Source organism: Phyllostomus discolor, chromosome 12, assembly GCF_004126475.2.
Source record: "Phyllostomus discolor isolate MPI-MPIP mPhyDis1 chromosome 12, mPhyDis1.pri.v3, whole genome shotgun sequence".
Lineage (NCBI taxonomy): Eukaryota > Metazoa > Chordata > Mammalia > Chiroptera > Phyllostomidae > Phyllostomus > Phyllostomus discolor.
Genome location: NC_040914.2, coordinates 76,935,954 through 76,962,125, shown reverse-complemented (window position 1 = coordinate 76,962,125; position 26,172 = coordinate 76,935,954). Strand labels below are relative to the sequence as shown.

The 26,172-nt window shown below is 59.1% G+C and overlaps 1 protein-coding gene across 2 annotated transcripts in view; it reads left to right on the top strand.

Moving 5' to 3' along the window:
• Positions 1-3,679: 3,679 nt before the first annotated feature.
• The window catches only part of PIEZO1 (piezo type mechanosensitive ion channel component 1), a 64,404-nt gene continuing 41,911 nt past the window's right edge, over positions 3,680-26,172 (top strand). The window contains exon 1 of one of the 2 annotated variants that reach the window (XM_036012394.1): positions 3,680-4,033. In XM_036012394.1, the coding sequence (XP_035868287.1) occupies positions 3,970-4,033 (64 nt within the window). In that variant the 5' untranslated portion in view covers positions 3,680-3,969. The remainder of the gene's footprint in view (positions 4,034-26,172) is intronic. The other variant, XM_036012393.1, reaches the window with a different exon arrangement.

The window sequence follows — 26,172 nt, the reverse complement described above, 5'->3', positions numbered from 1 at the left end:
CCATTCCCATTCTTTGTTTCCAGGAAAGGGGGCTGGGGTGACTCAAAGGCAATGGACCTGGGAAAACAAAAGTGGCATTAAGTGCATTAACATTATTGTGTAACCACCACCACCACTGTTTCCTGAACTTCCTTATCATCCCAAACAGAAACTGTCCCCACTAAGTTATAACTCCCCATCCCCTTCTCCCCTCAGACCCTGGGAACCTCTCATTTCCTTTCTGTTTCTATAGATTTGCCCCTTCTAGGTGTTTTTTAATGTATTTATTTATTTTTAGAGAGAGAGGAAGGAAGGGAGAGAAAAGAGGAAGAGAAACACTGACGTGAAGGAGAAACATCAATTGGGTGCCTGTCATGTGCACCTTGACCAAACCTGCACCCCAGCATGTGCCCTCCTTGGCCAGGAATTGAACTGACAGCCTTTGGTTTTGCGGGATGATACCCAACCAACTGAGCCACACTGGTTAGGGCTAGATTGTTTTGTTTTTTTAAATAAATGCAAAGTACAGGTGTTTTTTTTAAGATTTTATTTTTATTTATATTTAAAGAGAGAGGAAGGGAAGGAGAGAAACATCAATGTGTGGTTGCCTCTTGTGTGCCCCCAAGTGGGGCTTGGCCTGCAACCCAGGCTTGTGCCCCGACTGGGAATCGAACCGGCAACACTTTGGTTCGTAGCCCGCGCTCAGTACACTGAGCTACACCAGCCAGGGCTACATTGTTTTTTAAATAAGTGGAATTACATATTTGTCTGTGACTAGCTCCTTTCACTGGGCATCATATTTTTAAGGTTCCTTCACTCTGCAGGGTGTGTCAGCTTCACTTCTTTTTATGGCTGAATAATTCTACACTACATGGATGGGCCACGGTTTGTTTATCCATTCCTCTGTTAGTAGACACTTGGCAACCCAAGTGTCTATTAATTCCTCTTAAAATTAATTTTAAGTATAGACAAGTAATGACTATATTATCCTTGGCGACAAAGTTAAACCTCAGTGGTAACATTCCCTCCGATGACACTCTTGTCTTTGCCCTTTCTTCCTCTCCAAAATTAAATCACTATTTTAATCAACAGCAACAGTGTGGGAGGACCCTAAACTGCGGGGTCTGGAGAAAAAAATGGCTTTGGACTCAGGGTCAGGGAAGCTGGCCTCAAGGCCTGACTTACCCTTTGGCAAATAACTTCTCCCCTCTGCCCCCTACCCCCCTTTCTGTGTTCTCATCTGCCAAGGATCGCAGCAGGAGTTACTGACCCACCAGGACTGCAGGGCAGACGGGGCTCCCTGCTGCCCCCTGCCTGGCAAGTAGGTGGGTGGGGAAGCCCTTTTCTGAGAATCTATCTCTGCTGTGCTCATTTTAAATGTCTTTTGTGAATAGTGATACATGTATATACATAGCAAAAAGTCAAAAGAGCAACAAAGTGTATTTCATTCACCACTACGTGTCCCTCCCACCCAGGTAGCACAGTGCCAACCCTACTGTCTCCCAGAGAGACTGTCCAGCCAGGCATGGGTGCTGCCCCGCTGCTTTTTTCCAGTTGTAACACTGTATCTTAGAGATCAGTATTCCCAGTTGTAACACTGTGTCCTCAAGATTGTTCCATATGGATACACAGAGAGTTGCTTGATTCTCTGCAGCCATGGGCACTACTCCACGGCAGGATATATTGTAATTTATTTACCTTCTGCTGGCCAGTGAACAGTTAGTTTTTGCCCAGTCTTTAGCTACTCACAATCCTTAAACACACACTTTCTGTTCTTTTGGAACCACACCTGCAAGTCAAGTTCTGAGACTTCTGGTTTCTTTGGAGCAACTGTACTGGAGCCTGGAGCCTGGAGGGTGGGAAGCTCTGTGAGCCAGGTCCCCAAAACTACTGTGGTGGGTCTGGGGACTCTGGACATGCCTCACCCCCTCTTCCCTCCTCCTCACCCTGTGTCCCCCTGCTCCTGTACAGATCATGCTCTTGGGAAAGGGTAAAACCTTCCATCCTGGGCTGTAGGACTTAGCTTAAAGGAGTGGTTTTTAAACTTTAAAAAAAAATTTTTGCACTTAAACCTTTTATGCAAACAAGATTGTCTTATATCACTTCAAGGCCCTGTGCTGGTGGGCATCGGTGCCCTGAGAGGGAGCCCAGCTGCCTCTGTGATTTCCCCAAGGGGGGCCAGGCAGAGGAGGGGTGAGGGGAACCCTAGCAGTGTCTGTTCTGCCCATTCCCACTGCTGGCATTTTCGCAAACCTTTCTCTCTCTTTTCTCCTGCCCACCTCTCCCCGGTCCCCAGCCTGACTAAGAATGATAATGGGGGAAAACCCAGGGGACAGATGGTGGCCCCTCACTGGGTGCATGTTACTTCAATCTACTTTGGCATGGTCTCCTCTTAAATCTTCACAACTCCAAGGCTTGGGGCCACTGCCCTATTTCATAGACACTCCCAAGGCACAGAAAGTGGGGGACAGCCTCCTGGGGCCGTAAAGCAAGCAGCCAGAGGAGCTGACTCGGGCTGTTTCTCTGGTCCTTTCTGATGACGATGACTCGGCCCCAGGGGGAAGGTGTAGGGCTTTTCCTGAGGGTGGCTCCGGCTGTTCGCCCAGAGGCTGGAAAAGGCACATTTGCAGGGGGCTCCTGGGGCTCTCAAGCGCTGCATCCAATGTCCTCATCCTCCTTCATGCTCTGACCTTTGAAGAGGAACCCTGAGGCTTCCAGTCTCAGAGGGTGAGGAGAAGTCCAGAGTCAGACATGACGCCTGCTGGGCGATGAGACAGGAAGGAGCAGGGGGAAAGGTGTGGACAAAGCCAGTCGGCATCTAAACACCAGACTTCACACAGCTCCACCTTTTTGGCTTTTTAAGAGTCGGAGGGTCTGGGCCTGTGGTCTGGTTGGCCTGGGTTGGCTGGCCTGGGTCAGCGCTGGCCGCAGGCTTTCCAGCCCTACCACAGCCCCCAGGCTGCTTGTTCCCTCCTGCTGCCAAATCCGGGGCCTGGACAGAGTCCAGCCATATCCCCAGAGCTCTGCCTCTGACCCCGGGGGCCCTTCCCAGTTCTTTCCCGGTCATCTCGAGGTGGCAAAGGTCAAACTGAGGTGGCCTGGTGAGATGCCCAGCACACGCTGGACTCAGACCCTGGCCTGTCCACCTCGGCGAGTGCTCTGGCTGTTATCACTTCTGCCTTATTGCAAAGTGATGAGCGCACAGCTCGGTGTCAGTGGCCGCAGGCGCGGCTGAAGCTGCCCCAGGCTACCCACAACCAGTCCTCCCACTCGACCCCAGACTGGCCCAGTGCTGGTCTTCTGTGCTGGTGCTATGAGCCGGCCCAAGGGCCCTAGGGGGCGCTGCTTCCTCACATCTGCAGCAGCAAAGCGAAAGTCTCTCCCCCGCGCAGGACGCTGTCGCGCGTGGGGTGCTGCCCAGGTAGCCAGGCGCTAGGGAGTGTTTCTTTGGCGCTCCAGCCTGGTCCGCAAGGCAAAGGCACCCCCTGCCCGCCCCCATGAACACACCGAGGGGCAGCGCCAAGGCTATTGAGGGGGTAAGGGTCTCGGGTCCCCTTGCCAGCCCCAGCCCGGAGGGCTGGCGGGTCGTGCGGGCGCGTGGGGCAGGAGGGGTGTCGGGAGCTCCGGGCCGTCGAGGCAGCGCGGAGGCGGGCACGCTGTGGAGGGCGGGCAAGCGGGCGGGGGCCGAGCTTATAAAGGTCCGCAGGCGGCGAGGGCGGGAGGCAGCAGCCCAGCCCGCCGTCCCGCCCTGCTGAGTCTCTCGGAGCCGCCGAGAGCCGCGCGCTGCGCTCGCCACGGGGCAGAGCTGTTCCCGGAGTGGACGCGGAGCCCGGACCGAGCAGAGGCGCTTGGGTCCCGGCCCACAAGCCAAGGGTCCTAGCCGCGGCCCCGCCTTGTGCACCATGGCGCGCCAAAACCGGATGCCCCGCGCCGCCCCTTAGCGCCGCGGCGGCCCAGCGACCCCGGGCCCACCCCGCGGGTCCCCCGGGCATGGAGCCGCACGTGCTCGGCGCGGTGCTCTACTGGCTGCTGTTGCCTTTCGCGCTCTTGGCCGGTGAGTAGCGCAGGCGCGGCGAGCTCTGAGCTGGGACACGGCTGTGCCCTGCTTCCCACTTCCCCGCCCCGCCGCCAGCCAGTCCGGCAGGGGCCGTGCGCGGGCGGGCGCGGAGATTCCCCAGGACGCGTGGCCCTCGGCGCCCGCATTCCAGAGGCATGACTGCGCCGGGGCCTCCGGGGAGCCGGGGCGGCGAGGGCTGTCTCAGCAGGACCCCCGTCCGAGCGTCGAGCTGGGAGGGCGGCGGCGGAGTGGAGAGGTGGCAACGGGTGGCCACGGTGCGGCCCCACGAGCGCCCGGGAGAGCGCGGCTGGTGCCGCCGCCCCGGCGCCAGGGAGAAGAGCCTCCGCGAGAGAGTTGTATGTCCCTGTAGGACCGGCTGAAGACCTGGTGTGGGGGATCACAAATCTCATTTTTCTATTTCATGTTTAAAAAAAAAAAAAAAAGGCAAACTTGCTTCAGGACTTCCTGACCAATGTGGGAGAAGGCGGGCTTCCTGCCTGGAGCTGTTTAATCTGGAGCCTCCGGAGCAGAACTAACGTCTGTGCCCTGGGTGCGGCCCTCCCACTCTTCCCCGCTGTTCCCCATGCCCCGCCGGACTAGGGCAGCCCCGTGCCTTGGAAAAAATAGTTCGAGTTCCTCCTTGCCCTTCCCCTCTGGGTGCCCTGGCGTACTCCATCGCTCTGTCCGGTGCTGCGGCAGGCAGGGTCCTGGGCAGCTGGGCCCTGGGCTGGGAGCGCGAGCGCCTTCCAGGAGGCTTGGGCCTTGGAGTCAGAGCAGAGGGTATCCAACCCTGACATCAGTGTCGCCCTGGAAACCCCTGGCATCAGCGCTGCCCCTCCCAGAAAGCACATCCTGTGGCTCTCGGTGCTGCGAGGCCTCTCCCTTGCACCCCCCGCCCCCACTGTGCCCAGGGCAGAGTGCCCAGGAACTCACTCCACCCTCCACTCTGCCCCCAGCTCCCTCCACGCAGGGCCGTCTCTGCTGAGTGTGAGCTGGAAAGGACTGTGATTAAATTCGCAGAACCACGGAAAGGTTTGCTTTGGGTGCAAACGTCTGTTTGTTGGGTGAAGATCTGTCCGGCTATGGTGGGTGGGGGTGTTTTTATTCTGAAAGCCTTTCCAGAGCCTCCTAACGCACTCCAGGTAGGCCTCTGCCAACTTCTGTTGTAGGCAGGGGCAGGCTCCCGGCGGGGCCAGGAATGTGGGACATCCACAGCGGCCCACAGTTTGGCTCCTAGACAGACTGTGTTTTGATTTGTAGCAGAGGAAGGTAGTGAAACTTGGGAAAATTTTTGAGACAGGAATCAATGGAAACATTGAGGTCAGAGAAGAAGGTTGGAGTCCCCCTCGTGTGGGTGGGATGGCCCGGGGTGTGCGTGTGGGAGTGCGGGGTCCGTGAGTCGAGTGCCGTGCCACTGGAGAGCCAAAGGGCACGGGCAAGCGGGACGGGCCCAGCTGGAGGCTGGCTTGGGAGCCGGTGACAGGAGGGGCCGTGGGGGACAGGCGAGCTTCTCGGTGGTGCAGGCTCACGTGTCCTGCCCACAGGCACCTGGAGCCTCCTCGGCCTGGCCCTTTGAGGTGAGGGGAGAACCAGATCACTCAGGCCAGAGAGCGGGGGGCCGCCCCTCAAGGGCACACATCCCCTAGATGGTGGAGCCTCCTTACACAGGGTCAGCGGACTTTTTCTCTGACGGGCCAGATAGCAAATATTTTCACATCATGAAATGTTCGGATATTTTTCCAACCATTAAAAAATGTAAAAACCACTCCTAGCTGTGGGCTCTGCCAGAACAAATGATGGGGCCAGATTTCAGCCCACGGCCCAGAGTCTGTTAACCAAGAATTAGGCAGGGGTCCTGGGTTCTTCTCTGGGCCCCAGCTGCTCCCCACATGGTGACCAGGGGAGTTCTCTTGTCCCTGAGTGTGGGGGTGACAGAGCTGAGGGTTTCCACCGGGGCTCCGTGGGAGTCATCTGGAGAACTTGATGACTAATTCTCTCTCCTTGTAGCTCAGTGTTTCTATCAACCTCACGGCCCCCGAACTAAGTCTATTAATTAAAAACAGAAGCACCGATGCCCTGGCCGTGCCCCACACAGATCCTGGGCCTGCCTGCGGGGCTTGGGCTTCAGTGTTTTCTCTTGCGCTCTGAGAGAGGGTAATGTTGAGCCGGCCTGACCGGTGATACCTGAGACTCTCTGTCCAGAGTGTGGGCAGCTCCCGTCCCTGGGGACCTGCTGGCTGTCCTGCTGCCACGAAAGCTGTGCTGCCGAGCTGGAGGTAGCAGGTCCACTCTGTGGTCTCCTGAGCCCCTCGCCTCCTCTCTGACAAACTCCGACTGGAAACGGCTACCTCTTCCGTTTGGGAAGTGAGAGGTGGGCGCTAGGTAAGGCCTTCAGAGGATATTAGTCAGACGCAGGCCTTGTGCTGGCTCAGGCAGCAGTCGTGGGGAGGGTTTGAGTCATCCTGGGGTGCCCCTCGCCCCACGCCACTCCCCTTGTGGTACAGGCTTACTGCCCAAAAAGCCTAGCCCAGCCCCTGGGTCGTGATTGACTCCCTGCCTCTCCCGTGAAAGATGGAGACCTCAGGTGGCTCAACCTACTGTCCTTGGAGCCCTGGAGGGTCAGGACCCAAAGCTGGAAACTTCTGGAGAGATGTCAGGGCAGGACGTTTTGTGATTCCCATAGAACAGGCCACACCCCCTAACTCTGGACCTGACGGGGCAGCCGGAAGCAAACCTGGTAGCTGAAAGCTCAGTGGTTAGAGGGCAGCCCTGGTAATGTAGGACGTGGCTCTGCTGTGACAGGGCCTCCCACCTCGAGGGCACGCCCACTGCATACTGGGGCGTCGCTTGCACCACCAGACTGTCACCGAGAAGCACTGCCGTTTAGAATGGAACGCTTCCTCCTTTGCAGAGTGCTGTCATCATCGCGGTCTCCACACCCGTGAGGGAGGCAGGACGCGGCCCTCTCTCTCAGCCGTGTGAAAGTGGGGCATGGCCTTGCAGCCTCGTTAGCACCTCAGGTCTGAGGACCCGTTTGCCCGGTAACCCCTTAGGGGTGGCACTGTGCCGGGCTCTCCCCAGCAGAGGCCGTGCTCTGAGGTGCCGCTAGGAAGGAAAGAACCGAGACCGAGGGGCCGTGGTGTGGGGGTAGGTCCCGCTTCCCTCCGTGGCCCTGGGGGAGAGGCGCTGCCTTCTGCTGGGCCCCAGGAGGACTGAATGGGTGAGCAGGACTGCGGTGCCTATTGACTGGACTGAGCAGGGGGGGGGGGTGTGTTTGGGGAGGGGCCCCTGTCTGCCCAGAGTTTGAGGATGGGTCACTTGTGGTCATCTGCAGGCCACCCCGCTGGCAGCCAGGGCTTGGAGAGCGCAGGGCCCAGGCGGGCAGGGTCGTACAGAGGAAGTATTGTCTCTGGAGGTGGGAGGAGTGCCTGGTCTCGGATCCCGGCCCCACAGGCTGCTTCCTGGGCGTTGTCTCCCCTGTTCTGACTGGGCACTGAATTTGCTTTCAGTGCCCGAAGATGGAGAAGGAGAGCAGGCACAGGGCACTGCTTTCTGTGGGGTGGGAGAGGGGACCAGCCCCCCCCCCCACCAGGGGTTGTGGCTGTCTCCACTCCTGCCACCGCAGTCTCCAGGGCCCACTGTGTCCTCCTCTTACAGGAAGCCACTCTTGACCACGCCAGTCCTCAGAATTCCCCTTTTCTTTAGAATTCAACAAAATGTTGGGCTTTTCTTTGTTATCTATTTTAGAAATATATAGACTTGTTAAATGTAGATTTTCGTCTTCTGGTTGCCAAAGCTGTTTGGTCCTTCCGCGTGGGAGGGAGCTAGCGTCCCGAAAGCAGTTGGTAGGGCAGCACTCGTCTGCTGGGCCGTGAACCCTCATGAGCGCCTGCCTCGAGCTTCTCCTCGAGGGCTGTGGGGTGGCCGGCAGCCCTGGCCCCAGCCCCTGCCCCCTCAGCCTGAGGCTCCCGCAGAGGCAGGCAGGGCAGGGCAGGGACCGCCTGCTCTGGCTCCTCCAAGTGTGGCCTGTGTTCCGGATGAGGGGCCTGGGTGCGGGGGCAGTTATTTCACTCACCCAAGATCATGCAGGTAGAAAGCGAGGCAGCTGGGTATGAAATTGTTCCCTTCCTGGGAGAGGTGAGTCCCACCCCTACTGGCAGGGTGTCCCCTGGGGGAGACCCTAGGGTGGAAGGTCCTGGGGATGGAGAGGGGAGGGAACAGAAGGGGGAGGGGAGGGGACAGGATCAGTGGGGAGGTTCAGCTGACTGCTGGAGGGTTTGTGGGCCACAGCAGCCCCTGCCTTGCTCTGGACCTGCCAGGCTCTCACCCCTCTCTTCAGGGCTCAGTTTCCCCACCTGTAAACAAGACAGTAAGAGTGTGAAGGCTGCTGCCAGGCCTCTGAGCTCCTGGACTGCAGGGCTCCGGATGCCAGCAGAGGCAGGGCAGCCCCCATTCCCAGGCCTGGGGGCCAGGGGCACCGGAACCCTTTCCCACAGGTTGCCAGCATGCAGGGCCCATGTGCTGGTGGCTAGTGGCCATGTCGGGCCTTCAGGGAGCAGAAACGGCAGGAGCTGCCCCCACTGGGTCCGTGCAGCACAGGGCTGGCCCAGCCAGCAGAGAGGTCCCAGGAAGGGGGAAGTGAGGTGTCCCGTGCCGGCCAAGGGCCTCGGTGTCTGCAGCCTGGCAACTGGGCCAGCACGCACTATGCCCACTGCACAGACTCCTGTGAGCTCACACTAACCTTTCCTTGAGTTTTCCCATATTAATTCGATCGTTCTCTCATCTGGTCTTTGAGGGACTGAGCTCTGGACAGGAGCCAAAAGGCCTCAGTTCTGGTTCAGGGCCAATGTGTGGCTGTGGGAGGGGGCTAAAGTGCAACCCTGCCCGCTTTCTGACCAGGCTGTGGTTCCTGGCTGTAAGAGGGGGCCTGGGGTCTCCCAGCCCCTGGTGTTTTTGTTCCGCAAGTGCCTTTGCTGTGTGTGTTCTTGCAGTGGTGTGCTGAGCACAGATGGGCAACAAACACAGTGTGACAAATAAGCCGCGCAAGATGGGTCCCAAACACTGCTGTATATAACATGGTCTGGGCTGGCACGGGCTAGATGGGGCTGGGGTCAGGCGAGCACCAGGCAAGGACAGCCTTCTGGAGGGGGAGAAATTGGCAGCTCCAGCACCCCCGACCAGTGCAGCCCCCCATGGTCAGGCCCTCTGTCCCTGGAAGGAACCAAGTGGGGACCTGGTGGGTGGGGATGTTGTAGGGCGTGCATTTTTGTTTAGGCTCAAATCCTCTGGTGGGGGCCAGGTGGGGGTGAGGCGGGAGAAGGACTAGGATAAGCTGAGTGGACAGTTGGGACCAGAGGGACCCGAGACTTGATCCCCTAGATCCCCTACTCCCAGTTTGGATTTTTTTAAATCAGATAAGACGAAGTTCTTGTTCTAACCCTTTGGGCCTGTCGTCCCCCCCCCGCTGCCTGAAGAAGGAGCCTGGCCAGTGCACTGCGGGCCCCACAGGAGCCCGTCGTCCAGGCCTGCTGCGCTTCTGTCAGAGGGAGAGCATTTCTGCCCATAGCCCGAGTCCTGGCCTCCCCGCCGGCTTCCCAGGCGGGCACCTGCAATCACTGTGCCTCCCCCACCCCCCGGGAGCCGAGGCTGCTCCCAGGCCTTTGAAATCACAGCAGTGCCCCCTTTCTCCGAGTGTTTCTCAGGGTAGAGATGGGGCCAGGAGTGTGCCACTTTGCAGATGAGCAGCTACAAGCCAAGCCTGGGCAGCCCAGTGGGTCCTGGGGCCGCTGCCCCTCTGGGGGAGGTGAGAGTGGCTGGGAGCCAAATGGGGCAGCGTCCGGGCCCAGGACAGTGCCCTGGCGTCACCCCCAGGCTGATGTGCGCGGCCTCCTGCTTCCCTGCAGTTGTCTGGGGGCCTTTGCTCGGTGGGGTGGGTCCATTTTTCTGGTGTGTTTTAATAACATAATTATAGGGAGTATTTTTAGGTTCCCGCTAACGGGCCAGCTGTTTACCAGGCTTCTATCTGCACACTGTCTTCTCTGTAAGTATATATAGCCGAGGCCACTTCTCCTTCCCTGGGTTCAGGCTAAAGAGGGACTGTGGCCACCTCAGCCACCTCCTGTGGTTTCCTCTGCCAGTGAATGGGCAGCCGAGATGGGCCCGAGAACCAGCCAGGCCCTGCGGAGCAGGAAGAGGCTCAGGGTGCCGGGCCTCCACCCCAGGTCCATGAGCCACCAGGGGGGAGCCGCTGTCCCATGCAGGGAACGGGGAGCAGACGCTGGGGCGGGACGTGCTTCCTCAGGCCCCATCCAGGCCGCTCCGGCGCAGCACAGACCCAGCCGCGCCCGGGTGTGCCGGCTAGGCCTGGCCCTCCCCCAGCTCTCCTCGCCTCCCCTGCCCTTCAAAGGCCTTCCTGTGTATCCTCCGAGGGAAACAAAATAATAAAATTGTCACACAAACAGATTCCTCAGGCCTCTAGAAGCAACCAAAGGCTGTGATTGTGGCCGGGAGCGGAGAGCAGAGCAGAAGAGGGTCAGGTGTGGGCTCTCCAGGCAGGGACCCCTTCGAGGAGGAGCGTCGCTGACTGGCCTCAGGCCTGGGCCTCAGTCTCACCTCTCGGAACCCCAGCGCCTGTGGCCTGTGGTTGTGGGCTGGGACCCGTCACACCCCGACTCCTCCACCGGGCGGGCCCAGTTCTACCTCTGTGCAGGCATTCTGCGAGCTCCCTGTTTCCCTCCCGCCTCCCGTTCACTTGATTTCTGTTTACGGTTAAAACACCATTCAACCAGCACATCATTGTAACAACCTCCAAAGGAGTTTTTGAAAGGGAAACAAAGTCATCCATTCACTACTCTTAACCAAGCTGTTCATCTTTCCTTTTCCTTTCCCTGGGCTAGGATAGTAAGGACCGCTGCAAGCCAGTAGCTGTCAGGAGCTCATGAGCCCGGGGCTTTGTGCTGTGTGTGTGTCCGCCTCCCCTCTGGGTGAAGGGGGCAGGATGCACGCTTGTGCTGTCTCACAAAGGAGCGGGCCCTCCCAAACTTCCTGAGGTCTGCCCCTGGTGTGAGTGAACCCTGGCAACTCAGACTGTAGGTGCGCTTGGGCCTGTCGCCCCAGCCCTCCTGAACTCCCTGCCCTTGGTCTCCACCTGCGAGCCTGTGTGCGAGCCGCCCGTGCCGACCATGCGCTATCTCCCGGACCCTGAAGTTGTCTTGCCGCCTCCTCCAGCTGGCTGGCCACTCGGGCACCAAACCCCGCACTGTTTCTCTACCTCAGTGCCATTCACCTCTGACCCCTTCTGCAGCCTCATTCATGTCCACTGCCATCACACCCGAGCCTGGAACACATGTGGCGGCCTCCCTGCCCCGCCCCCCAGCCTGAGCGCTGGCCCTGTATCCAGATTTGTCCCGAATGGCCTTTCCGAGACGTCTGAGCAGCAGCTCCTCCACGTAAGGCCTGAGAACTGCCCACTGCCCACAGAGAGCCCGGCTCTTCTGGGCTCTGCTTAGAGCGACTCCCCAGCTTCCCTGCTGCTGCTGCTGTTGCTGCTGCTGTTCGCGGCACTCTACAGTCGGGGGAGCGCACTCGCTGCTCCTAATGGGGGGAGGTAATGACCACATCTCATGGATGAGGACGTGGGGGTGATGTCGTGGAGGCAGATGCTAGTTGGCACCAGGTCTGCCTGTCCCCAGAGCCAGGGCTCCTGCCGTGACACCCCTGCTTCTCAGGAAGCACCGGCCCCCGTGCCTTCAACCTGAGTGTGTATTGGGTGGCTCCCCAGTGCCTCCCCCGGCTGTGCCTCGTCCCTACTACAACAGACACCCAGCCTTCAGTCAGGTTCCCCCACACCCTGAACTTGCTCTTGCCTGGGGGCCTGCTGGCTCTTCCCTTTGCCGCCATCTTCCTGGGGCTGCCCCTCCTCCTTTCCAGACACTGGGGCGCTCTGCGCCTTCCGCCACCTTTATTCCCTCGCCAGATGTGCTTGGGGACTGCTTGAAGCCAGATCTAGTGTTAAGCTTTGGGGGTCCTGACATAGTCCCCAGTGGAGGACAGCACTTAATCTGTGCACCATGTCTGTAGCCAAGATATCACGAACAAGCTTCAAAGTGCCCACACCCTCGGTGTCCCGCTAGGTGACTTTCGACAGTTGAGTACGTTCGTGTAGCCACTTCCCCACATGAGATCGGGGTCACTTCTGCCCTGTGCCCTCTTCTGGCCACCCCCCATGACTCTCTGCCTTCTGTCATCCTACATCAGCTTTGCCTGAACTTGGGGTTCACATTCCAGGGACCACCCACACCACGAGCTTCTGTGTCTGGTGCATGTGCTCAGCGCAGGGTTGTCACAGGTGGTCCAGGCGGTCCGTGGACCCTTCCTTTGTGTGCTCACTAGTGGTCCTGTTGTACCTGCCATGCTGGGCCGTGCTCTGAGCTGGGCTGGCGATGGCGGGCCCGGCTGCCAGCGTGGGTGTCTTCCTGTGGACACCCACAGAACTTCACTCACTCCTGCACTCCCGGGCGTGGGCTCACCCAGTTCTCCAGGTCACGTGGTTTCCTCTCCCGCACGGTGGTGCTGGGGCCTTTGATTTTCGCTGGTTTGCAGGGTGAGGTGGTATCTTTAATCTCCACCACCCTGATGTTAATCGCCTTTGGTGTCTTTTGTGATGAGTCTCAACGTCTTTCACCCACTTTTAAAAATCTGTGGCTTGTCTTTTTATACCTGACTTAAGGGAGTTCTTTATGGATTCTAGGTTTTAGGTCTTTTTTTTTAAGATTTTATTATTTTTAGAGAGGGAAGGGAGGGAGAGAGAGAGAAAGAGAGAGAAACATCAATGTGCGGTTGCTGGGGGTTATGGCCTGCAACCCAGGAATGTACCCTGGCTGGGAATCGAACCTGGGACACTTTGGTTCACAGCCCGTGCTCAATCCACTGAGCTATGCCAGCCAGGGCGGTTTTAGGTCTTTATCAGCTATATGCTGCAAAGACAGTTCAGGCAAACGTAGGTCTCCAGTTGTGAGTACACAAAATACAGTTTATTGTATTATTTAGTAATTGTATTATTTTCCATATGAACAACTGTAACTACTTTTGGCCAATCCTGTATTTTCCCCACCTGTGGCTTACTGATTCGAATCATTTTCTGAATGGTGTCTCTAGAAAGGCAGGTGTGTTAACTGCAAGTCCCGTTAGCTCGTCGCACGCTTTGTTTAGGTGGCCGGCTCCCCATGCCAGAGCACTGGGAGGGCAGCTGCGGCTGGGCCCCGGGCACGGGGAGGCCTCTCCGAGTTTCCTGACAGGTGGGCCAGCCACTACGGTGGGGCCGGTCCCCTCCCGAGCTTCCTGCTTCTCGCCTTCACCTGTGCCCTGTGTCTGTCCCTTACCCTCAGCTCTCAGAGCCCCTCCCAGGGTCTTTGTTCTGCTGTCTGTGGGGACCATCCCTCACTCACTCACCCTCATCCTGGGTGTTGTGGCATGGCAGGAGCTCTGACTCTTAAGCACGCCCCCCCTGGGCCGCCTGTTGGATGAAGTGGATTCCTTTCAGTCTCTGCAAAGTGACATCTGGGGCTCCTGGCACACCATCTCCTGAGGTCCCCAGGGGTGCAGTGGCCGTCTGTGGGTGCTGGTCATGTTTCCTTCTCCTGTTACCCCTCAGGAAAAACTCCCAAGCAGACACTGCACTCGGGTGTTTGGTGAGTGTGCCTCCACTTGGCCCTGGGGGGGTCCTGTCTCGTTTGATCCTCCATGGAGCCCTGTGCAGCCCTGTCACTCTCCAGTGTCTCTCTAGGAAATGAGCTGCCATGTGGGTTCTTGGGGCCCGTCCTTGTCCAGGACGGCCACGCCTCCCTGGGATTGGCACTGTGGCTCCTGCTTCCTCCTATCCTCCCAAGAGCCAGTAGCACAGCAAACACACCTATTTCTCCTCTGCTTTGTGTGGAGAGGCACCCACCTGCTTCCCAGAGACCAGTGCCTGGGTGGGGTCTTGGTGGCTCCCCTTGGCCTCATTCAAGTCCTTGCTGATTATTATGGCTTAGTCAGGCCCGGTGAGGTGGCAACCAGACAGAGGCAGGGACTGTGATAGGCTCATTGCTTGAGGCAGCTTTCTGCTGTGCAGACCAGCTCCACTAGCTCCGAGCCTGCCTGGGGGCACTTCCTATCTCGCTGCTGGAGCTGCAGCCCAGACCTATCAGTGAGTGCAGATCTGCCCAGCTGGGGAAAGGTGGCCGGGCTGCACCCTAATCTCCAAAGATCAGGAGCGGGGGTTTGTCAGTCCCGGAGGGATGTGGAGGACTCGCAGGGGGTGTGGGCGAGCCAGGGGCTGTGGCTTGAGGCCCCCTGTGGGGCCAGGGGCAGAGGCTGAGGCGACCTTCAGGGCAACAGCCTCTTTTTCCCAGGGACTGGCTGTGTGATCCCGCGCCTGACCAAGTTTGCTCTGCGACCTTAGCGACAACCTCTCCTGCCTCTTTCTCATCCTGAAAGAGGGCACCTAAGGGACCTCGTGAGGATGAGATTAGCACAAAAGCAAAGTATAGAGTGTTATCTGGCCTGGAGGTCAGTCTGCACAGATCCTGGACCTGGAGGGTGGGTGGTGAGCTAAGGTCTCTCTGTCCGTGTGTCTCGTGCCTACGGAAGCCGCGGGACGCCGGCTCTCTTCCCTCCGGCAGAGGCGGTGCCCACCCACCACCCGCCGACTCTTGCCCTTGTTGCTTTGCATCCCGGGGGGTTGCAGGTGGAGACCCTCCAGTTCGGGTCGCGGGAAGGGGCCAGTGTCTCAGTGCTTCCAGAGTGAGGCCTGGCGTATACCGAATAAACAAAACCTAGGCTTTCGGGAGGCCACACACGGAGGGAGTCTGCTCCACTCACCAGAGTCTGGCCTCCCGCCTGACTTCCACCCACTCACCCCCTTCCCAGAGCAAGGCCCCTCTTCTCCCACCCTGTCTCCTCCCTGGCCCCCAAACTGGGTGGGTAAACCTCGCTTCCCGTGGTTCCCCATTCAGGTGTCCCTCTTAGCTCTCCGCTGTTGGACCACTGTGCTATCCCACTCTGTCCCCTCCTCTGCCTCAGGTCCCTGTCCTGGAGAACAAGGGATGAAGCCTGGAACCCCAGAGTTCTTTGCAAGGACCCAAGGGAGATGTGCTCCTTTGAAGGCCCTGTCTGAATCGAGGAGACACACGGGGAGGAGACCCTGACCCTGCGGGGCTGGAGTGGAGGAGGAGATGGCGGAGTGATTAACTGCTGCCTCCTGAGGAGGCTGGAGAGGCTCCTGGGCTGGACAGGCCGCTTCACATCCCAGAGCCTGAGAGACGCTTCCAGGCCTCCCCGGGGCTGGGAGCCTGGGCCAGCATTTGCGTGGCAGTGCCGTGCCTGTGGGGCAGGGCCCTGTGCAGGAGGGCTCAGGCTTTTGAGACAAAGTGGCCCCTGGTGGGGGACAGTGCTGCTTGTGACACTTCTCAGACAGGGCAGCCTCAGGGGCTCAGCCTTTGCACAGGGTAACTCTAAGATCATGGACAGGAGCTGCTGAAGGTCAGCCCTCAGAGGTGGAGGAGGTGACAGGTCACTGGAGCCGTCTCCTGGGAGAAAGCCTGGAGCTGTGCTTCTTTGCTCCCCCTCCCCCTGGAATGGGGCCTGCCTGGGAGCAAGGGGCCTGGGGGTGTGAGCCAGCCTCTGGGGCACTCGGGCCCTAGCGTCTCTTCAGAGGCTGGTTACTTGCAACTAGAGGCTGGTTTCTTCATTGTGCTATGTTCTTAGTGGCAGCTCCTGCCAGTGGCCAGCCATAGAGACCCCGTGGCTGTGCTAGGCACCCAGCAATGGGTGCAGAAGTAGCTTCCTCACTTGCCACTGTGCTGAGGGCCCGGGTTTCTGCTGCTGTCACCCAGCTCTCACCACAGACTAGAGGTGTCAGTCCGTGGATACAGAGGTGCTAGACTCGGGTCTCGCCTGTGCTGGAGTGGTCATGCTGGCAGCCAGGCAGGCGAGGAGTCAAGTCTGCAGCCAGAACCACCCCAGGGCATCGGGTTTTGGAGTGCTGTGGGTCTTTGCTCTGTCCCCCCTGCTCTGTGCACCAATAGAGAGTGGGGGCCCACTGGGGTGGCCTTGGGACCCCAGGTGACCCAGACTTCTGCCTCATCTTGGACGGGGAGAGAAAGAAACTTTTCTATACTCCTAGGTTCTTTCAGCTGGTCTAGTGATTAAATCAACATGAGACAGGTTAACAAGAGAAAAGAGCCACATTTAATGAGGCAGTGTGTACGGGAACCTGCATATTGTACTGAGAGAGTCAGAGACCCCACATATATAACAGGTTCGGAGACAGAGGGGAAAACGAGGTGCGTACGGCATTCTGAGCGAAGGATGAGGCCAGGCACCTTGGGGCTTCGGAGGGAAGGGAGGTCACTGTAGGGTGCTGAGAGCAGAGGGGCAGTTTGTAGACATTTGCCCTGCTGATTGATAAAAAAAAATTACCTCTGATAATCTGTTACGGCAAGGCCCCTAATTTGAATTATTCTAAGCAGTTAGGGGGGAACTGAAGTTTCTGTTGTGCCTCCAGGGTCTCACTTGCCTTTAGCTCAAAATAATCCACGCGCCACAGAGGCACTCTTGGGGCAACTGTCTAAAACCCTGCAGCCGTCACTGGGGCACTGCAGGGTTTGGCCACGCTGGGGTTCGAGCCTGAGTATGTCTGGTCTGCACGCCAGGCGCGGCAGGGCAGGGAGCGTCTCCGAACCAGTGGTTGAGGAGGCCATGTGCTGTCCTCTGCCTGCTGGGTGGCGCGGGTGCCCACGAGCAGAGGCGACAAGACGGAAAGGCTCCCAAGCCCACCTTCTTTCTTCTCCTCTCATGCAGGCCGAGCTCCAAGTTCTCCTCTCTTCTGCCGGGTGCCCTGGGGCAAGTCACTCAGCGTCCCTGGGCCTTTAAGGGCTCACCTGTACAGGTGGGACACGGCTGCCCACTGGCCACGCAGGCAGGCCTTCCGGAGCAGAGCCTGCTCTCCAGGCACCTGGCACCAGCAGCCACCCTTCCACCCGTGGGGTCTCTCCAAGGCCAAGTTGTTTTAATGTCTACTTGTAAGATTAGTGTCTGCTCTGCTTGGCCTCGTGGCCCTGGGCACACCCACCAGGTGCTGTGGGTAGAAGAAATACCTTGTGAAGCTCACCTGTGTGAGAGGTGGGGCTAATGCTGCCTCTCCCACGCCCCCACTGCCTTTGCTGAAAATGTGATGACCAGCCTCTTAGTCACCCACCTCTCCGGACCAGCAGGGCTGCCTCCCACGTCATCACGGAGCCTGGCCAGGACGCAGCTGCATACCGTGCACTGTGACCAAGGAGCCCTTGGGCACGTCAGTGGCCTCACCAGGGAAGAATCTGAGGCACAGAGTTATCCAGCAGCTTGGTGACATCCTGCCGCCAAGGCAGGGGCTGGTGGGGGACGACACCCAACTTGAGGCCTGCTCGGGCAGGAACAGTGGAGTCTGCTGGGTCTTGCTGAGTCACAGGCTGCTGGCTGCTCCGACAGGACAGCGGCGAAGGCACTGAGTGGCCCGACTTTGTGGGCTGCTGGCGGAAGGTCCTCCCCAGTTCAAGCAAGCTCATCCTGGCCCATGACCCGAGCCCTGGCTCTGACAGCCACCTCTCCGGCCCCTTAGAGTGTTGGCGGCCGTGGGACTGTCTTCTCTGCCCCCCTCGAGGAAAGACACCTGGCTCCACACCCTGGGGAACATCACCGGCTCTGGCCGGGAAGCTCCAGGGCAAAGGGTGAGCTCACGAGGCAGCTCCCTGCTCCAGGACAGGGTTGGGCATTGGCTGATGGAAAGAACAAGACAGGGTGCCCTGTAGGACCCCCGGAGGCCCCCCACTGTCTCTGGGCCCCTGGCTGAGTGCTGAGGGCAAGCCCTCCTCTCGGCTTCCCGTCTTGTTCTTCCATGAAGTCTTCCTGTGGCCTTTTGGGGAAGCCACTGAGTCAGCTGTGTTACAGGGACAAAGGTCACATCTTGAAGAGGTTAAGCCAGTTCTAAGTTTCACAGCTGGAAAGGACAGGAGCCAGGAGTCAGCTCTGGGGCCCAGGCGGCCGGTCACAGGAGGGTGGCTGTGCATTTGGGTCAGGGCACAGAGGACTGGGGAGCCGCTCGCTAGGAATAGGTGTCACGCTGTCCCTGCGGGCTGTCTGTGCCCACTCAGGGTCCACAGGACCTGCTCAGGCAAGCCTATGAGGATGGAATCGTCACATTTGGCTGGCAGAGGGGGTGGGGAGGGAGCCCGGCCAGTGGGGCTAGTGCCAGTGAGCATGTCTGCATGAAGGTGGGGGCTGTACCTGGCATTCAGAACTGCCCCAGGTGAGAGGGACAACGCGGGGAGCTGTCAGGAGCCGGTGTCTGTAGCCTGCTGGGCGCCGCATGGGTGCAGGCGACGCCGGGCCTCCCTGGCCCCTGTCTTGGGCTCACCTGGCCCTCCTGCTCTCTGTCTCTCACGGGCTTCCCGCTATTGGCTGCAGCAGCTAGGGGAGGCGCACAGGAGCCACCTGTCCTGGCCCTGGTTTGCAGAGACTCTGGGAACATGGCGCAGGCCTGGGGTGGGGCTTGGCACTGCCGCCCTCCCCTCTCTCCTAGTGCTGACTGGGGCCTGCAAGTTTCCAAAGGCTCGTCCCTGCCACACAGGAGAAGGGGTCTGGCAGGGTGTCTGTGGGCAGGGGGCAGGGAGGGGAAGGTGGGCTCGGGCCCCAACTCCAGTGCCAGGCTGTGTGACTTTGGGTCATGACCCTTTTGAGTGCAGGCTTTAGCCTCCAGGACTGAGCACAGGCTCAGCCCCAGGTCGGGGACAGAGAATGCTCTGCATGTTAATAGAGAAAACAACACTGATACGTACCAATAAGAATCAACTCTAATACCACCGACGTGCCCCCGCTCTCTACAGACATGACCCTTGGCGCCTTGGAGGTGGACGGGGTTGGCATTCCTATACTGCAGATGAGGAAACTGAGGCTCAGAGCAGTCAGACATCCCACAGAAGTGGGGCCAGGCCTCTAGCCAAGGCTATTCTGACTCCAGAACCCAAGTCCTGCAGCCACTAGGCCACCAAGCTCAGAAACATGTCGTCAAGACTGGTGGCCTCTCTGGTGCTTTCTGACCTGCCGTCGTGGGCAACGTCCCAGAGGGACAGGGCCTGTCGGGAGCGGGGGCAGCTGAGACTGGGGTGTGTAGACGAGAGCCTGCCCAGTCCTTGCTGCTGAGCAGAGGCCATTGATCGCCGGCCTCCCTGGGGTGGGGGCTCTGAGTGCCGGTGGGGCGGGCGGGGCGGGCAGCTGGCTCTGCCCCGCTGGACCATGGGAGCCCTCCTACCTCTCGGGTCCCGTTCATCATGGCCTCTTGGGACCCCTGAGGATGTCTGCTGCTTGCTTTGCCGTTAGGAATTAGATTAGTTTTCCATAAAAACAGGATGTGGTGGGTGAGATGGCTGTGTCGGCCTTTTCTCTCACTCCTCTTTTTCCAGGAACTGAATGTATAGCTTTAGCTGGGATTGCCCTGTCCCCACCCACTGCCTCCCTCAGGCTGCGGGGAATGCTGCTCTCTGCTCTTAAGTGGCTGCTTAAGCAGCCTCTCCTCTCATCTGCGGAGCTCACTCCATCCCCAGGAGCCAGCCCGCCCACGGTGGTTCTGTCTGAGGGCCCAGGAGGCTGTGTGCCGAGAGGCTGCAGGGCCCACCGGCAACTCCGAAAGCCGCCGTGCCAGAAGGGGGGACTCTGTGCTGGCCCTGTCTGGACATCTGCGGTGCTGGACTGATGCTTGGGTGATGACGGCCTGTGGGAGCTAGCAGGCACCTTGGCCCCTCCCCCCAGGAGGACACCCCCAAGACAACCCAGAACTTAGGGGTTCGTGAGTCCCCTTGGCAAGTCTCAGTCTGGAGGGTCCATTGAATTAAGGAGGTGGTGGAGAGCTAGGCGGGGTGAGGGGCATGCCTGGCCCATGTACTCGGGGTGGGGACCTGTGTATGGGAGCTGCATGGCGCTTTAGGAAAGAGTCCAGTTGCCGGGAAGACACAGGCATGTTTGGGAAGGCTGGTGGGGGCGGGGTGTTGAGTGAGGGAGTTTGGGTTTTGTCCTGCCAACGAGGAGAGCTGTTGAATCCCCTGGATGCCCTCTTCGCTCTGTGTCCTATGAAGGGGATGGCCCCACAGTTAAAGATCCAGCTCAGAGCAGGCTGGTCCAGCCTGGCTCTGTCACTCACTGGCTGTGTGGCCTTGGCTTGTGACCTGTGGGGACCTTCCTTCCCCAAGCACAGTCCCTCATGAGCAGATAGCAGTGGGGCCTCCCTCCAGCAGGGCCCCTCCTGTGAGTGCGCTGCGCCTTGCCTGGCTGAGAGCTGACGGCATTACACTTTCAAGGGTATGAGAGAGATGAGGGAGGGGAATATGCTTTCCAGCGAAGCTGGCTGCCCCCTCAGCCACTTCTCAGCAGGCCTGGGCTTCATGTCTCCGGGAGTGTCAAAGCTGATTTAAGAGGGGGGAAAGCCCTGTGGCCAGCTTATGCAGAAGGACAGGACCTGCCCCACTTCCGCTCTCATCCCGAGCTGTCCAGGCCTCTGCTCCACTCAGCAGGACTTCGCCGGGCAGCCGGCTGGGGCCTCTGTGTTCCAGTCTCTCAACCATTGGGAGTGACCAAGAGGGGCCCACAGGAACCTCGGCGAGGTTGGCACCTCTTTGGTGGCACAGGGCCTGGCTCAGGAAGGCCAGCGCTTGCTGAGGCCCCAGAGAGGTCACAGACACAGGCCGGAATGCCCCGTAGAAATGAACCCGGGTGGAATTCCAGAGATCAGAAGTGGCTCTGTTCCGGAAGATCATCTCAAAATTCATGAGTGCTCTCTTCTAGTGGAGGGGAGAGGAACTGTGGGGAGATGGGCAAAGGGAACTCCAGCGTAATCAGTGGAGTTTCCTTTGGTAAAAGGTACATTAGGTGGAGAATCTTACGAGACAGAAGGATGGTACCAGGAGGAGAGGGACTCAGTGCTTATTACTCTTTGTAATTCCCTGCATCTAAAAAAAAACTTCTGAAAACAAAGAAAAGGAAAGTGCATGTTGTACAGCTGGTCCGTGACCTTTCTTGCAGAAGGGAAACTGAGGCCCACCTCTGGCCTGACGGAGTCCAGTTCCGTCTTGCCAGGCCTGCACAGGCCATGCCCCTGGATGCTCGGAGCAGCAAGGGCTGGGCCCCTGTTCCAAGGGCTGGCTTCCTGGGGGTGGGGCCAGGCTGCTTGTTATGAGCAGACTGTGTTGATTTTTCCCTTGGTCACTTCATGAGCTTGTTGAATTTCCAGAGAACACGTGAGGCCCCCAGCACCCCATCAGAGCAGCCACCTGAACTTCAGAGATGGGTGGACCAGGCTGGTGTTCACAGTGCAGGACCTCCAGGTCAGCTGGATCAACCAGGGTTTTCCAGAGAAACAGAACCAGGAGGGTACAGATAGATATGACATCTTAATAAGATATAATACATACTTATATATTTATACATGTGTACACACACCTATACCTGCATGAGACAGAGAGGAGATGATTGATTGATTGATTGATTTTTAAAGAGAGGGAGAGAAACATCAATGTGTGGTTGCTTCTCACACCACCTACTAGGGACCTAGCCCAAAACCCAGGCATGTGACCTGACTGGGAATCGAACCAGCAACCTTTGGTTCACAGGCCGGCACTCAATCCACTGAGCCACAGCAGCTGGGCACATTCACTGTCAGGAACTGGCTCACACAGTTGTGGGGTTGGCAAGTCTGAAATATGTAGGACAGCCCAGCAGGCTGGAAATCTAGGCAACAATTGATACTCTTGGGTCGAAATTCTACAAGGCAGCCTCCTGGAGTTTTCCTTTGTCGCCAGGGCCACTCAGTCTTTGTTTCTAAGGCTTTCTTCCTGATTGTGGCCAACCCACCTTGGGCAGGGTCACCTGCTTCACTCAGAGTGGACAGATTGAAATGTTAATCCCAACTAAAACATGCCTTCACAGCAAACACAGACATGTTTGACTGAACGCGGCGCCCAAGTTGACATGTACAATGATCCGCCACACCCAGGCCGCGCCGTTACAAAGGCACCCAACCTGCTGCTCTAAGAAGACACGGACCCCGACCTGATCTACACAGGACATCTCTGGTCACACCTCCAAGCTTTTAGGCAAGTCCCCTGACCCCGTGCCCTCATCCAGAATGGAAATAGCACGTCAGGTTCTCCAAGGACACTCAGATGGCACGTCAGCTGGTCCTCACACCTGCCTCCGCAAGGTGCCCTCTCAGTCACACGTTTGTGGGGTGCCTCCTGGGAACTGGAGTTGTGCTGGGGTGTGCGTCTGCTGGGAGCACAATGGTCAAAGGGCAAGTGTCCTGTTTGACCAAAGGGGAAACCAGGGCACGAGGCAGGCAGGCTGAGTCTCCTGCTGAAGTGTGCATGGGTGGTGAGAGCCCCTTCCTAACAGCCAGACAGAGACACCTTCCTCACCCAGCTCCCTCGCCCTGGCAGGTCAGGGCTCTGAAGGGGCCTGTGGCCCTGCTCTCCTACCGGGCCAGGCTGCTCTCAAGAGCCAGTGACCCTGCCCCCACCTGCCAGCAGGAAGCAGCCAGGTGGCATTCCTCCCTAGGTGTTGTTAAGGGCCTTAGGGAACAGGGCCTGCCATACCGGACAGGCCAAGGGACTTGGGGTGCTGGGGCCTGCTGAGTCACAGGGTGGGACTCTAAGTCAGCACCCCAACCTTGTGTCCTGTTTCTTGAGCTGAAGAGGAGACTTGGGGGCCAGCTCTGCCTGGGGTGGGCCCCCCGTTTGGGCAGGTGGCCCAGGAGCTCTTTGGAGGCCCCACTGCTTCTGGGCCTGGCTGCTGTGGGCTGTCCTTAAGGAGGACGAGTCTCCACTCTGGGGAGAGGCGGGCCAGTGCGAAGACAGCACAAGAGGGCTGAAGGACAGGTGTCCCCTACCACACAACCAGACAGGGTTTTTGTCCTTCCAGGGAGGCCCAGGGCACACTGTCAGGTTGGACACCCCATCAAAAGACAGGTTGTGGCAAATAGATTGTGATGAATAATTGGTTGCTTGTTCCTTCTGAGCTGGAAGAAATATGCACCCATGTCCTTCCAGCTCCTGAGGTCATCGTCCCTCGGTAGGGTTCTCCATGTCTCCTTGGGCGTCACAACAAGATCGCAGGCTCGCCCCCACAGGGCTGGGGAGCCTGAGAGTCTGCATTGCCACCAAATCCCTGGGTGTACTAATGGTGTGGCCTGGGAACCCACTTTGATGACCACAGCTCTATGAAGTGGGTCACACCAAATTTGTCACAGTGAAGAACTTGTTGGGAAAGCGGCATGGCCTGCTGGCTGAAGGGGACTGTGGGAGGGCCCAGTCTCCTGTGATGGAGACCGATACTACATATGGCCTATGCCATGTGTCACAGCCTGTCCTGCCGCTCTGCTTGCCCCCTGCCCTCTCTGAGTCCCCTGACAGCTCCAGTGCATTTCTACCCCAGGGCCTCTACCCTGGGTGTTCCTTTGTGGATTCCCCAGCTTGGGCCCCATCTGTTTGCATTACTGAGTTTCTGACACACCTAACACACACGGACTGGTCCGTGTGTGCTCGTTATCTGGGGCCTGAGGCAGATGCTATCTAGGGCCCTCATCCTAACTCACAGCTTCCATGCTCCCGAGTGGCAGCCAGCTTCTGAGCTGGATGTGGGTGATCTCTCACCCTCGTCCTCTGTGAGGAGGAGCGGGTGGCCACCCTGGCCCCAGGCCCCTGATGGCTCGAGTAGGGTTACTATTGAGGGCTGAAGAGGCCCTGTCTGGTGGCCAGTGCTGGGGGGCTCTGTCTGTGTGAGGGGATCCAGGTGGCCCGGGCTTGTGGCCTGGAGGAGGAGGGGTGAAGCCTGGTGAGAGGCCTGTGTCCTCTCCGGAGAGTCCTCTGCATAGCATGGCCTCATCGTGCCCATTATTTCAGGTGCAGCCGGTGGCACCGCCCCTGTAGAAATCCCATGTGGTGGAATGGGCCACCTCTGTAGGAACTTAGTCATGCAATTTAGCCTGGAATTCGGGGGTAGGTGGTGGTATGAGAGTGGCTTCAGGTCATGGAGCTTTGTTTACCTAGAGCCTAATGCCAATCCCTCTCTGTGCTAATCAGCGTGGTCCCAGAGGCCTCTGCACCATGGGGTCAGACAGATAGTGTGAGGGACGGTTGAAGCCGCTTCCTCCACATGCTCCAGGATCCAGGGTTTTACAGTGATGCACTCCTGAGCGCAGCTCACTCACCCCTCCCCCACTTCGCACCACCTCCAACCCCTCCCCACCGTTCCTCTTTCTCTATCTCCCTCTTCTCCCCCTGTCTCTTTTCTCTAGAGAGCCCCCCACTAGCCCCTGAGGAGCACACGCCTACCTATCTCATTGGATCTTCACAGTCACCTGGGGAGGGCGGAGCCAGAATTGCCGTCTCTACTTTCTACGAGAGAAGGAAGGTCAGAGAGGAGAAGCAGGTACTCGCCTGGGGCCTGGGGCCTGGGGCCAGCTCAGCTCACGGTCGGCCCTGCTGTCAGCCAGCCTTGGGCCTTTCCCAGCCTTGGCCTCTCGCACGGAGGAGCCATTTGCACACCTCTGTCCCCACCCTCACCGCCAGCAAGGCCCCACCTACCCCAAGGGGCTATGCCCTGCTGCAACCTCATAGGAGGAGAGCACCAACGGTCCTGTCACCGAGTCTGCTTCTGGCTGCACCCCTCCCAGATGGGCACCCTTGTGACGAGGCCACCTGCTATCGCTCTGGCGAATGGCGCAAGAGGAGCCCCCTGCTGGCACAGAGCCCAGGGTCAGGCCGGGCCACTCTCACGGGGTGCGGTGGGGACCCTGTATGACCTAGTGAGAGTCACCATGCACACGGCCTGCCCTTCATTGTCTGGGGGTACAGTTCAGAAGGGAGCCCCTTTTCCTGAGGTTAGAGGGGGTCCTGCCTGTCCCCGGAGATTTCTCAGTGGCAGGGCTGTGGCGGGGCAGTGACCTGGGATCAGGCTGAGGCCCTGAGCAGGGCTGACCCACTTGGAGAGGTGGAGGCATCAGCTTCCCACCTCCCTCATGTGGCCGGAGGGCTCCTTGTGCTGGTGGCTGGCCTTGGGGACCCCGTTAGGGAGGCTGACTGAGTCACACTGTCAATGTGGCCCCCCACACAGGCCCCAGCTGTGGCCCGTTCGGAACCACAGCCTACGCAGAGGCAGGGCCACCACACACAGGGGCCGCCACCCCCTCCCTGTCCATAAACTACTCCCTGGGGGCCCTGCCTCTGGCCTGTTTACCTGTGTCAGCTGCAGAGATATCCGGGCAGATAAGAGCCTGCCCGGCCCTGCCCCTGTCCCGCCCCACCTGCCTACCCTGACCCCCTGCTCTGGGAGGCTTGGGGGGCGGGGCAGGGGTCATCTCTGCAGGGAGGTCCCTCCCTGTGGAATTTGGGCCCCGCCCCTGCTGTGGAATCCGGCTGCGTCAAGGCAGCCATTGCTGACCCTTCAGGGGAACCAGGCACATAAAAAATACTGCTCTTCCCCCAGTGGGCTGTGGCCATGGTCGTCCCTGTTTGCGGGGAGGAGTGCTGGCAGTGGGGAGGGTCCCAGGAGAGGGGCGTGGGTCTGGTGTGAGGAGAATGTTTCCCAGGCAGGGAAGAGGGGCTCCCGGCAGTGGTATGGAGGGGGTCTGAGCAGACTTGAGGGGTACAAAGGTCCCCTCCTTGTTCCCCTGTGCAGAGGGCGCCTGCCTGTCTGCCTGCTGTGGGGAAGGGAGGCGACCACAGGTGGACACCTGGCTTGGGACACCTGTGCCCCGAGAGCAGCCCCTGTCAGCAAACGTCACCCAGCCCGGGCCCCTCAGGCAAGGCAGTGCTGGCTGAGAACTGGGGCTCAGGTGTTCAAGTGCCCCGGCTCCAGCTGCCGCACCTGTGAGCCATCTCCTCCCAGCTGCAGCCTGCTCCTCTGTGAGATGAGCACAGCCTGCGCTCGTGTGGGAGTCTCCCGGGCGATGCTGGCAGGGTCGTGGCTGGTGGGCTGTTGAAGGTGCCTCCCTGCCTGCTTTCTGGGCTGTCACAGGCACAGCGCCTACCTGCTGGCCTCTCGGCACCGGTCCTGCAAAGTGCTGGCCTCGT